Here is a 12,931-nt window from a genome sequence, read left to right on the forward strand (position 1 = left end):
CGCTACAGAGGGTGGTGCGGACAGCCCAGTACATCACTGGGGCCAAGCTCCCTGCCATCCAGGACATCTGCACTACATGACCAGAAGTATGTGGACACCTGCTCATCGAACATCTCATTCCAAAATCATGAGCATTAATATGGAGTTGGTCCTCCCTTTGCAGAGAAGGCGTTTCCACAGCTCCAGAGTCCAATGGCGGCAAGTTTTACACCACTCTAGCCGACGCTTGGCATTGCGCATGGTGATCTTATTCTTGTGTGCAGCTGCTCGGCCATGGAAACCCATTTCATGAAGCTCCCGACAAACAGTTATTGTGCTTACATTGCTTCCAGAGACAGTTTGGAACTCAGTAGTGAGTGTTGCAACAAAGGACAGACGTTTTTATACGCTTCAGCACTCGGCGGTCCCCTTCCGTGAGCTTGTGTGGCCTACCACTTCGTGGCTGAGCCGTTGTTGCTTCTACTAGATGTTTCCACTTCACACTAACAGCACTTACAGTTGACCGGGGCAGCTCTAGCAGGGCAGAAATGTGACCTACTGACTTGTTGACGGTGCCAAGTTGAAAGTCACTGAGCTCTTCAGTAAGGCCATTTTGCCAATGTTTGTCTATGGAGATCGCATGGCTGTGTGCTCGATTTTATATACCTGTCAGCAACAGGTGTGGCTGAAATAGCAGAATCCACTCACCTTTGTGTATAGTGTATATCAGGCAGGGTGGAAGGAAAGGCCCGGAAAATCGTTAAAGCCATAGACTATTCTCTCTGTTTCCGCACGGCAAGCGGTACCGGTGCTTCAAGTCTGACACCAACAGGCTTTTGAATAGCTTCTAACCCCAAACACCACTGCTTAATAGCTAACAAAATAGCTACACGGACTATTTGAGTTAACCTTGTATCTTTATTTTTGAACTGTCTCTATGCACAGTCACAGGGTCCTACACACTCACACTCCATCATCTTCTCATTCACACATAATATGCACATACATTTATACTGACTCTACACACAAGCACACTCACTCACATACAAGCTGCTGCTACTCTGTTTATCTTATATCTTGTTGCTAAAATATATAGCTAAAAGGGCTTTAACACAAGTTAAAATTGATATTCATGCTCCACTGGGTAGAGGTGAGGCCAAATGTAAGATCAGAGCCATTTTTTGTGGCAGAAGAGTTGGGACTCCGAGCCAAACGTCGGCATTTATATGCCCTCCAAAGAAAGGTTGGTGGACCAAGATTCAAAGGTCAGTTTAGGAAGGAAGAGGTGGTGTTTGCTTGGTTGCGCCTAGGACATTGTACATTAAACATGTAATTACATTTGGTTGTCAAGCATGTGAATGGTTTCTGTACGGCCGGTGTATATGGTTGATGAAACTATGGAGCATGTGCTATTGTATTGTTGTATGTGGAAGAGAGGGAAAGATTCATGTGTAGGGTTATTGAGGTTGGATGTGGTTGGAAGGGTTTGTTAGAAGTTAGTAGGGCTCTTTTTTATTTTCTTAGTAGTGCAGGATCAGGTAGGAGTAGGAGGGTTAGGTTTTCTTAAAGGCCCAGTGCAGTCAACAATGTGATTTTCCTGTGTTTTATATATATTTCTACAGAATGAGGTTGGAATAATACTGACAAATTGTGAAAAGGACAATTATGCCCCTTTAGTGTAAGAGCTGTTTGAAAGGACCACCTGAAATTTCAGCCTGTTTTGGTGGGATGGAGTTTTGGCCTGCCTGGTGATATTACCAGGCGGTAAATTAGTTAATAGGTCTATAAGAAAGAGAGTTCCAAACCTCTCTGCCAATAACAGCTAGTTTTCCCCTCCCCACTCAGACCACTCCTAGACAGTCCTAGCAAAATTCTTTGTTGAGAAATTCGTCTTTGCGCAGAAGCTATTTTTGTTTCTATTTGACGATTTTAATTGAAAAACAATCACACTTAATTGTTACCCAGAAATTATTTGATATTGTCATAAAAAGGCTGCATTGGACATTTAATGTTTGGTTACTTCAATTCTAATATCTGTGATCTGTGATTGACTTTACACCCGGGTACAGTAGATGGCGGCATGCACCTCTAACGTTTGTTTGCGGACCACTTTTATATTAGAGATGAAGAAGAATCCCAGCGCTCTGGTCGTCACTAGTTACCACAGACACAAAGTCATAAATCCCGCATATTTCTACAGTTTCTCTTCTTAAAATTTGATTTTAACCCCAACCATACTCACATACTTCTAGCCTTATGCCTAACCTTGAATTAATACCAAAGAGCGAATTTTGTTTTGACCAACTTTGTGGCTGTGGTTACTAGTGAAAACCCAGCCCTCGAGTGAAAGGACAGCGTATTTACGTAGCACGCTCAATAGCTAAGTTGATTTTGCGAGCGGGAGATTTTTGTTCAAGGAAAGCAAGAGAAACTGGTGGTAAGTGGACGCTGTTATTGTAACATTGGACATCCTATTCATCACTTTAAATTAACATAAGCTAGCGACTATTTTGAGCGAAATGTGGATAACTCAGTTAGCGTTAGTGAAGTACACGTAAGCCAAGTCCTAGACCATTTCATTGTTGGCTGAGCTGAACAAATAGCGTAAGCTAGCTACGTTTCATAACACAATATCGGTCATATTCAAAGACTGTTCAAGTCCAGTATTTAACGTTAGTAAAAAATATATATAATCACTACAACACCTATCTAGTTAAGTCTTATATGTTCAAGTACATTTTTATGTGATGATAAGATGCGCAAAAGTCATCAATAACTTGACTAAGTTAGCAAGTCAGTTGCAATTTCCAGTTGTGTAAACTAACTAACTAGAATAATTTTGGATTCCATTCCAACAAGGAAACAACCCTGTCTTGATCAAGTTTAATAGCATATGAGTGCGCCTCAGTAACTAACACAGAAGGAAACGACTATATGCCTTTCAGTTTCATCCTCTGTGAAAACAACTTATTTTATGAACTTAACAGACATACCTCGCCTGTCCATAAAAAAAGATGGCTATGAGAAGCGAGGCCAGGGCAGAGGCAGAGGCAGAGGTAGAGGAGGAGAGCTTTGGACCACAGCCACTGAGCAGACTTGAGGTAGGTGTTGGAGCATTTATGCCCATACTAATTTATCTGGGTACAGTATTAGATGTGTGTTTGGCTGATATTGACTGAGGATATTCCCTGTACTAGGCAGACCTGATGATCAATATTAAAATATCTAAACGTCAAATGCATGATGGTAGTGTAATTTGCAATGTCTCCACACAGCAATGTGGCATCAGTGCCAGTGACCTAAAGAAGCTGGAGGATGCAGGGTTCCACACCATTGAGGCAGTGGCCTATGCCCCCAAGAAGGAGCTGCTCAACATCAAGGGGATCAGTGAGGCCAAAGCAGACAAAGTCCTGGTTAGGTCACCTTCATTTACCAATCTGAGTTTTTATTTTCTGCTCATTTTGGGTTGTCCACAGCTGATATTAGGCCTGCTATTGACTGAATGATGTTCCTATACCTCTATGGTAACTCCTTCAGGCTGAAGCTGCCAAACTAGTGCCCATGGGCTTCACCACAGCAACAGAGTTCCACCAACGCCGAGCTGAAATCATCCAGATCTCCACTGGGTCCAAAGAGCTGGACAAGCTGTTACAGGGTGAGGATGGGGTCTCTTTACCAGTTACTTAGAACCTTAGTCATGACTGTTTTTCCACTTGCCCATTTTTATTTGTCACTATCATGGGTATGAAAGGCTTTCTCACTCTCTCTCAGGTGGGATAGAGACGGGCTCCATCACAGAGATGTTTGGAGAGTTCCGCACAGGAAAGACGCAACTGTGCCACACCCTTGCAGTCACCTGTCAGGTACTTGCCATGACATTATTTAGCACTAACAAAGGTAGACTTGGCTGTATACTCCTATCTCATCCCAATCACATCTGCTGACATCTTATGACAATAGCACTCTCAGGACATTGTTTGCGTTCTTGTTCTGTAATGTTTTCCCCCAACTCAGTTGCCCATTGACCAGGGTGGTGGAGAGGGCAAAGCCATGTACATTGACACTGAGGGGACCTTCAGACCAGAGAGGTTACTGGCTGTAGCAGAGAGGTGAGTTTTCTCATGGACCAACATAATAACAATGGAGTAACTACTGGGTTATATGACACTGACAGAGTGAAATTTGGAGGAACACTATTCCACTACAGGAATAACACACATCAATTTATGTCTGTTCAGAGAGTTACCATAGTACATGCAGTACTTCCTTCAGAAAACTGTACCACACTAGAATGTTCTGTTTTTTATTAGGTATGGACTTGTTGGGAGTGACGTTCTGGACAACGTAGCCTACGCTAGGGCCTTTAACACAGACCACCAGACCCAGCTGCTTTACCAAGCCTCAGCCATGATGGCAGAGTCTAGGTCAGACCACCCCCCCTCTATCCATCCATCCTTCCCCCCATCCCTCATCCATCCTTCCCCCATCCCTCATCCATCCCCTCCATCCATCCTCCCCCCTCTATCCATCCATCCTTCCCCCATCCCTATCCATCCCTCCCCCTATCCCTCATCCATCCCCTCTATCCATCCTCCCCCCTCTATCCATACTCTCCCCCCCTCCCCTCCATCCATCCCTGCCTCCCCTCGATCTCTCTATCCCTCCCTTAACCCGGTTCCTGAGGGTTCTGATCCTTCAAATGTTTTTCTATTTCTCACATTCCTTTGTTTTCCTTCCATATTGATAGTATTGTTTATGACATGAATTGAAGTGATCTGGAATAAGGCCACTACCCTCTGGTCACCCAGTCTGCAACGCTATAGGTCTCTAACCATATGGCCCCTTCTCTCTCAGGTATGCCATGCTGATAGTGGACAGTGCCATGGCCCTCTACAGGACAGACTACTCAGGGAGGGGAGAGCTCGCTGCACGGCAAGGCCACCTGGGACGTTTCCTGAGAATGCTGCTGAGGCTAGCAGATGAGGTAAGGCCAGGGTTAGAATTACAGGGGCTTTGTCTGTTTGCTGAATTCCTTATCCATGACTCTGGTGACGATCTAATAAAATACGTTTGTCAGTAATGTTCTGAACTCTACTTTATGGGCCCATTATGTGTGTGCACAACTCTTCACAGTACGGTCATAATGCTAAACTTTGTCTCTCTCGCCTTGTCAGTTTGGCGTTGCCGTAGTGATAACCAATCAGGTGGTGGCCCAGGTAGACGGTGCTGCTATGTTCTCGGCAGACCCTAAAAAACCCATCGGGGGCAACATCATGGCACATGCGTCAACTACACGGTGAGTAGCTCCATTGGGCTTTGCAGAATAAAGAATGGGGATCAGTTTTTTACATTCTGTTCCCCGTCTGTTACGTTCGAATGCTTTCTAACATAGCATACCACTTGTTAAGCCCCTGGTGTTCTAGAGCAATTTAGCTAAACCTCTGCTTGTTTTTAGACTGTACTTGAGGAAAGGCCGTGGGGAGACCAGGATCTGCAAAATCTATGACTCGCCCTGCCTCCCTGAGTCTGAAGCCATGTTTGCCATCAACGCAGACGGGGTGGGTGATGCCAAGGACTGAGCTCAGCTGGAACCATGCCAGGGGGTGAGAGCATGGCTGTATTTCATGAGGCCATGCCCCTCACCCGCCACTGTAGACTTACACAATGGCAGCTCTTTTATGCTGTGTACACTTCCCTCAGGTAAGGGCTAATATGGGAGATGCTGGCCATAATGGGTACTTTGCATGGAGTGTTGCCTATTGCCCTGAGAAACTCAGTGATGCACATGCTTAGGCCAACACTGTATACAGATCTGTATGGCCCTATGAAGCTTTGAGAACCAGAGGGAGCTCAGCTTCACAGAAATGTGTGGACATTTTTTTCACCAACCCAATAGACTTAAGATAATTCTTGTATTAAGTCCACTGGAGGATATGAACTTATTATTTAACAAATGTGTTATTGTGACTTCGGTTTTTCAAGGATGTCTGGGTTTTCTACAAGTGTTCTTCATTACAACCATTGCTTGGATTTGACATTCCCACTGTATATCAGATCTATTCTATTATTAAGAGCAGATGTGAGTAAACATACCAGTACAGAACTATACTTTCTGTATAAGATGCTTTGTATTAAAACATTTGATCATTAGGATACCCTGTCTCTGGTCTACATCTGAAGTTATTTGAATTGACTTAATTTGTTCACTATCATTTCCCAATTGTACTAATGACCAGTAACAAATACCAAAGAATTGTTGATCCTTTTTGGCGACAGCTTACCGTATGACAGTAGATAAACAAAGATTAACTTTATGAATGCATTTAACTGAAGTCCTCATGAATATACTGCAAGTAAATCCTTCCTATAGTATCGGGATCAGTACAGTAAAAAGCTTCTCAAACCAGGCCAGTTTCACAACTGTCACAGGGAAAGATTACAACATGACATCCATTAAAGGACTTTATTTTACCAGGTAAGTTGACTGCGAACACAATCTCACTTACAGGAATGTGTATTTGAATGTTAAGCGATAACTTGCCCTCTTGAAACCAACAAATGGAGGAATATAAATGCAATGAGTGCCAAGTAAACGTTATCTTTAACAAACAAAAATAAATAAAAGGTAAACATTTTCTCAAACAAATCAAAGGCAGCATAACACTCTGGAATTAAATAAAGTAGATAACCTAAGGGTCCATGCTTCTTCTAAAATGCTATTACATGGACTTAAGACTGGGCTTGTGCTTAGTTCATTGAAACATTATGCACTAAATCTTATAATAATCATGCTATCTATATGAGCTGTGAGGCCAAATGATTGTCAGGACATGTTTTGATCCAATTTGATTTTACATTTAGGATAAGTTGTCAACATTGTATCACAACACCATCTAAACAACGGTAGGGCTGATGTTTGTACAGGGGGATTAGTCCGATCTAAGTTACTCTCCACACAATGCACACATTTGGTCAACAACACTAGCAAGAAACAAACATGCTAAATTACAGTAGTACCGGTTAGATGAAAGTGCTTTGAAAACATAACATGTTAAGTAAATTTGTGAAAAGGAAGTGAAAGGCAAAGATCATTCTGAAAAAGGTACTGACTTCAATTGAGTGGTCATGTGACTGCAATATAAATAGCTCACTCCATATCGATTCAGTGACATAGGAAGTTGAATATCTACTTGGCGTACTGAGAGGGAAAGTTGTCGGTAGATGTTTCTAGTACACAGCTGATTGGGTGGCCTGTGATGAGCGGACTAGTTTGCCAATGGTCATCCAGTGGCAACTGCTGTGTCCTGCCCTATTTGTCCCCACCGTCGAGAGAGAGCTCAGTCGCTTTGTCAATCAAGGCTCCCAGCTCTGCCTCCAACTTAGCACTATCCTCCTCCTAAAGAATGAAAAGAAAGGTAAGTGCTGCCTAGCAAAGTTAACCAGGTGTGCTCGTCTCCATCTCAAAGAAATGTCTGCTTACCTCACTGGAGCCACTAGGCATCTTCAACGCCAACAGGGCCCAGTTTTTGGCCTCCGACACATTCCCCAGCTCCTTGTGACACTAGAAATCAACCAAGAGGACAATCAGAGGATCAGAAAAGTAAACTTTTACACTAGTTACAAACTGGAGAAATTCACTGTTTAATTGATCTTGTCGACAGAATTGTATTTCCAATACCTTGGCGATGTAAAGTCTCACTGTCTTGGAGAATCCTGGGTTCAGCTCCTCTGCCTGAAATCAAACAAGGTGTAATAAAAAAATGAAACTGACAAAACATTTCAATTATTTTTTTCTTCTGTATAGAGGCTAGCAGTCGATTTGGCTTTGGGCAACTGATTAAGTACCTTGAGGAAGTTTCCAAGGGCGTCGTCGAGAGTAGATGTTGGTGGTTTGTCATACAAGGCAGCTGCCGCCTTCCTCTCCAGCCAGCCAAGAGTGGAAACCTACAGAGGAAAAAGGATAGGGAACACGGCGGCACGTTTTAGTTAGCATAGGACTGGTTGTATGGTTGTTGTTTTTAAGTCAAGTCCCAAGATAAGGATTTGGGATAAAAAGCTTGTTCTGCTTACCTCATAACACCAGCGCCCCAATAGGTAGAAACACAGTGGGTCATCGTCCCTAAGGGCAATCGCTCGGTCTAAATGCTCCTAGCGAAAAGGAAGGGTGAATAGTGCATACAAAAGTCACTTTCATTGTTTACTGTTTACAACATTTTAGGAAAGTGCAGATCTTGACATTCACAATTGTTTTCTGATATAGATGACTTTATGAACGGAGGACTTGGATGACATTATTCCAATAGGATTCTGAATAGAGTTAGAAAAACACACCTTTAGAATGTGACTGCTTTTCAGTTTGCTATGCATAGTCTCGTATTGGGAGGTAAGGCCTGTGAGAACAGCAAACCTGTGGAGTATTGAAAGAGATAAAAAATATATACCTTACCACTTTGTAAAGGGTCAGCACAACATCTGATGGTTTTCAGTGACTCACCACTTGTGACATTCCGCATTCAGGCCATTCTTCTTTAGAGCAAACTCTGCTTCTTCACGACCTGTGGAGAATAGATCAAAGGTCAAAAGCAAACCATCTGACAGTGCGTGTTAAAGTGAGAGTTCACTACAAAATCAAATGTTTTCTTTACCTTGTTCTGCATATGACTTCTTCTCCTGCTTGTCCTCGGTAGAATCATACATGTCACTGTAGGCACGGGCCAGTCGCCATAGAAACTCCCTGCTGTCGCCATACTGGTATCACAAAAAAACAAAAAATATGACAGATGTAGCTAGACTGAACCAAAAAATATTTTAACAACTTCAGCAACATGAAAACAAAATTTGCCACAAAAGATCCACATTCTCAGGCTCCTTTCATTTGGGCTGACCTGTAGCTTGTTGGCAAGGAGCAGATGGAAGCCCTCTGCCTTCAGCCTAGCGTCACCCGTATGAAGGATATCACTCTGGGCCAGGAGTAATGCCAACTCCCCACTTGGCACTTCAGCCATCACCTCCAACATCTCCTCCTCTTCGTCATCATCATCTTCGTCTTCCTCCTGTGGTTCCTCTCCCTCCTCCTGGGAGTCCTCCTGGCGTAGAGTGATGGTCGTGGCACAGCTCTTGTCCTCATCGGATTCCTCATCCGGCTCTCTTTCCGCCTCCTTGTCGGTCTCCCGATCCGTGTCCCGATCCGTGTAGTCTGACTCAGCGTTGGCGGTGGAGTACCTGAGACAGTATTGGCAGACAGTTAAGGTCGCTACAAAAGTATAGTCCAAGGGCCTCCCACCAAAATGGTGTTGTTTCGTGACCCAGGAAACAAAACTGCAAAATGTCAAAAACATTACATAGGTAATGTTATGAATATGAACACTGTTTAAAACTTGTAAAAGTTGCACATTAGTTATGTTTAATAAAAGTGAAGATTTTTTGTCGCAAAATCATTGCGCATCTTGTGTAATTTCCCTAGCAATGTTCCGACATTGCCACGTTTCACCTTGGTTACTTTTGTTGCACACAGCCTCACAGAACCATGTGAGATCAGTGCTCATCCTTGCATAAGCTCAAGCAACACGTTACCGATCCTTTACTGATCCAGTTGAACCCCAAAACAAATAAATGTTTTAACCATATACAGTGGTTCTCAGTTAATCTAAGACATTTTGGCAGGTGTATTTAGCCTACAAGGGACATCATTGTCTTGCCTGCTAGCCAAACTAAAGACAGCACAACGTTTTCTAAATAATACAGCTCACAAAACATTTAAGGTCACAACAGCTACATAAAGCCCTGTTCTGGCATCTGAGAAAAATCAATTTAGCAGCTTAAACAGCTTTTTATCTCGTATTATTTCGGATTCCTCAGGTCCGGTACATACCTTGCTTTCTGCAAGCATGGACAACAAAATGTGCGTAACAATTACAACCAAGGTGTAACATGGCAACCTCATTGCTGCTAGGGGAAATTACCCAAAATGCACTATGATTTCAAAATTGTACCTTTGCTTTAATATTTAACGTGCAACTTTTACAAGTTTGAACCACACAGTGTTCATATTCATAAAATTATATATGTAATGATGTTGAAACTGAGGTTGTTTTCTGGGTCACAGAATGCCTTTTCTTAAGCCTTTTTTGGTGGGTGGCTCTTGGACTAATAGCCCTATGCTCATGTTCTTACAATGCTATCTATCCCATGCAGTGATTGCAGTCCATGCTGATCTTACCCTCCCTCGCTGGTCTCCCCACCATACACGCCTTGACTGGCAGAGAAATAGATGGAGCTGGAGCTCATGGAGTCAGTGCGTTCCCGATGGCTGATGATGTGGCGGCGTCTGCGTGCCCTCTGGCTATCCTCAACACCCTTCCTGCACAGAGCAGCAAAGAGACATTCAACATACATGTCTTGAACAAAAAACCTGAAACATGATATATCCTAGATTCAGTGTCCACTTGGTGAACCCATGTGGCCACCACCACTCACTTGACATCCTGGATAATCTGCTGGGCGATGTCCTGCAGGCCGGTCCTGAGCTCAGCCACCTCGAAGCGGAGGGAAGACACACAGGTCAGCACCTCATCCAGTTGGTTCCTCAGCTCCACCTGCTGCTCAGGGGACAGCCCCTGCACCACCACCTCCAGGGCCTGCTGCTGGGCCACCACTTCTGTGGAGGGACAAATGGAGACAGGAGAGATATAGCTAGGTTGTCCGGGGGGGGGGGGAAGAGTCTCAGATTGGACAGAGTCTCAGATTGTGCTGCTATGCCATGCAGTGCTTACCACCTACCTTGTTCAAGTGACTCCATCTGAAGGGGTGTTCCATCTGGGCTGTCTATCAAGTACCCAGGGGGGTTAGTCTGGAGTAATAATGTTTGAGATCTTCTTCTACTCATTTCTTTGTAGATTATTAATGTAATCAAGCCTACACCTGCGGTGGCTCCTACACCCAGTCCGATCATCCAATTTCTTCCTAACGGCTTCATGTTGTGCCAAATTGGGACCATAGCAACTGATAACTTAGCTAAATAAGATTTTATTTGATAATTTCCTTGGTCTATTGATAAATGTCTAGCTAGCTAGCTAGATAAATGACTTATAGTGTAACAGGCAATAACTTTCTGTCCGTCTCGAAAACCCTCATGGTAGCGATATTGATAACGTTATCCACTTTTGCTTTCGAAATGATCTTACAGCTAGCTAGCTTACTAGCATAGATACAGTGAAATAAACGCGGAATTGTAAGGTTAGCTAGCTATCTTGCAATCAATAACGCCAAGCTAGCTGACATCTCTAGCTTTGTTAATAAATATTTAGCATTTGCTGTAAAAAAAAAAAAAAAAAAAAGATCTGCTAGCAAGCAATGTTAGCTAGTTAGGAACGATTAATATAGTCACTTTCGGATCGAGCTGTCAAAACAAGACGCTCGCATCGTGGTACTACTGACAGTGTGACGAATAGCAATCGTTTCAGGAGAATGCCCTTAAATTATCTTAGCTAGCTACCTACTCTATTCCGCCTGCTGATAAGATACGTTTAAACGGTATAATGTAAGAACAGTAACCTTAAAAACACCCCACTTTCGTTTGCGTTTCTGTGCCGAGGGGGGACGATAAAAACGCTTGAGTCCATGAAACGTGTCACATATGAATAATTCCGTCGAGAAACTATGTTTCCATAAACGTTTCTGGAGGTCTTTGGGAGATTTATTATGCTACCAAAAATTGTTTCCCAGCTATTTAAATTATCATCACCAAACATCCGTCAATTATATTTTTTGTATTTATCATTTAGGCTACTTTTCCAGTGTAACATTTGTTTGTAGCACATTTGATTGAACTAGACCAGGGCAATCCAACCAGGGGCGAAAATCTGATATCAACTTTGGAGGGGACAATTACATTACATTTTCTCAAGTGCAATTCCTGAGGGGGACACCAAAAGTAGTGCTGTAACACATAGCCTACGTTTAATATGGTAAATGTATATTGAGGAACCAAAGAAATAAGGTGTTTGCCGTACTCCTAACTACCTGTACCCAAAACTACACAACTAATCACAACAGCAATACCATTGCCTTTAACAAATCTTAGTTCAGTCACCAGTTTAAGTTGAGAGTGGGGGTATCCATGGCATTTTCCAATTATGTTCCTATTTTACAAGTAAAAAAAATTGAGAACCTTTCATAATGTTGCCAAACAAAGACTCAACAAACTTACCTGAGACTCCCTGTCTCTGCCAGTCTGTCCCTGCATATCTGTCCCCAACTCTGCTGTCTGTGTGCCATCTGTTGCCTGCTCTGCCTAATGACATCATTGTGAAACATTTCCATTAGAATTTAATTTCTTTCTTATGAACATTTTATCAACTAGTCTTTGAGATATTAGGCTATGAGGGTTCTTACTTTGTGTTTTGGTGTACTGAAAAATACTCTGATGTCCGTCTTTTTTCTGCCATTTTTCTGCCATTTTTCTACCTGGTTTGCTACACACACACAGTATGTAGGTTATTTACAGTAGGAGATGGGCTTCTATCATCTTATCTTCTATCATTCTATATGGGCTTCGATCTAAAAGGTAGCTAGCAAATGTGAAACGGATTGCAGTGACAAGAGTTGACAGCTGTATGAGTTCACCATTTACACAACATATGCTGCAACCTTTTGTAATTTTAATCGTTTGTTTCATATTGGCTGGCTTCTAACAATAGCTGAATTTGCAAAGCTAGCGAGCACCAATTCAGTGGTGTTTGCTATAATCTTTGCTACCCGGGTTAAATAAAGGTGAAATAAAATATATAAATAAAAGTCCCCTTGTGACAATTTAGCTTTTAACAACGAGACCATTAAATATATTTAAAACAATGGTAGAAGAGAGTGTAGTTCTGTTCAGTTTATCGCTAACCTTATCACAGGGACTTTGAAGCACTAACTTACATGCATGCTGATCTTGGAATAAATTGAC

At 42.6% G+C, this 12,931-nt stretch overlaps 2 protein-coding genes across 2 annotated transcripts; one reads left to right on the top strand and one right to left on the bottom strand.

Moving 5' to 3' along the window:
- The first annotated feature begins 2,113 nt into the window (after positions 1–2,113).
- On the top strand, positions 2,114–6,141 carry LOC106607888 (DNA repair protein RAD51 homolog 1). Its single transcript, XM_014205360.1, has 10 exons — positions 2,114–2,416; positions 2,967–3,080; positions 3,255–3,392; positions 3,517–3,634; positions 3,751–3,842; positions 3,994–4,088; positions 4,290–4,403; positions 4,834–4,963; positions 5,154–5,275; positions 5,435–6,141. The coding sequence occupies exons 2-10, from the start codon at positions 2,994–2,996 to the stop codon at positions 5,556–5,558; spliced, it is 1,020 nt and encodes a 339-aa protein (XP_014060835.1). The 5' UTR covers positions 2,114–2,416; positions 2,967–2,993; the 3' UTR covers positions 5,559–6,141.
- A 287-nt stretch (positions 6,142–6,428) lies between these two features.
- On the bottom strand, positions 6,429–11,617 carry rmdn3 (regulator of microtubule dynamics 3). The gene is made up of 12 exons (XM_014205359.2): positions 10,759–11,617; positions 10,456–10,636; positions 10,199–10,339; positions 8,865–9,201; positions 8,625–8,727; positions 8,474–8,534; positions 8,311–8,386; positions 8,050–8,127; positions 7,825–7,923; positions 7,658–7,711; positions 7,460–7,540; positions 6,429–7,375 (listed from the first exon to the last, which is right to left on the bottom strand). The coding sequence occupies exons 1-12, from the start codon at positions 10,973–10,975 to the stop codon at positions 7,289–7,291; spliced, it is 1,515 nt and encodes a 504-aa protein (XP_014060834.1). The 5' UTR covers positions 10,976–11,617; the 3' UTR covers positions 6,429–7,288.
- Between the last annotated feature and the right edge of the window lie 1,314 nt (positions 11,618–12,931).

The sequence above is a fragment of the Salmo salar genome, chromosome ssa06, assembly GCF_905237065.1.
Source record: "Salmo salar chromosome ssa06, Ssal_v3.1, whole genome shotgun sequence".
NCBI lineage: Eukaryota > Metazoa > Chordata > Actinopteri > Salmoniformes > Salmonidae > Salmo > Salmo salar.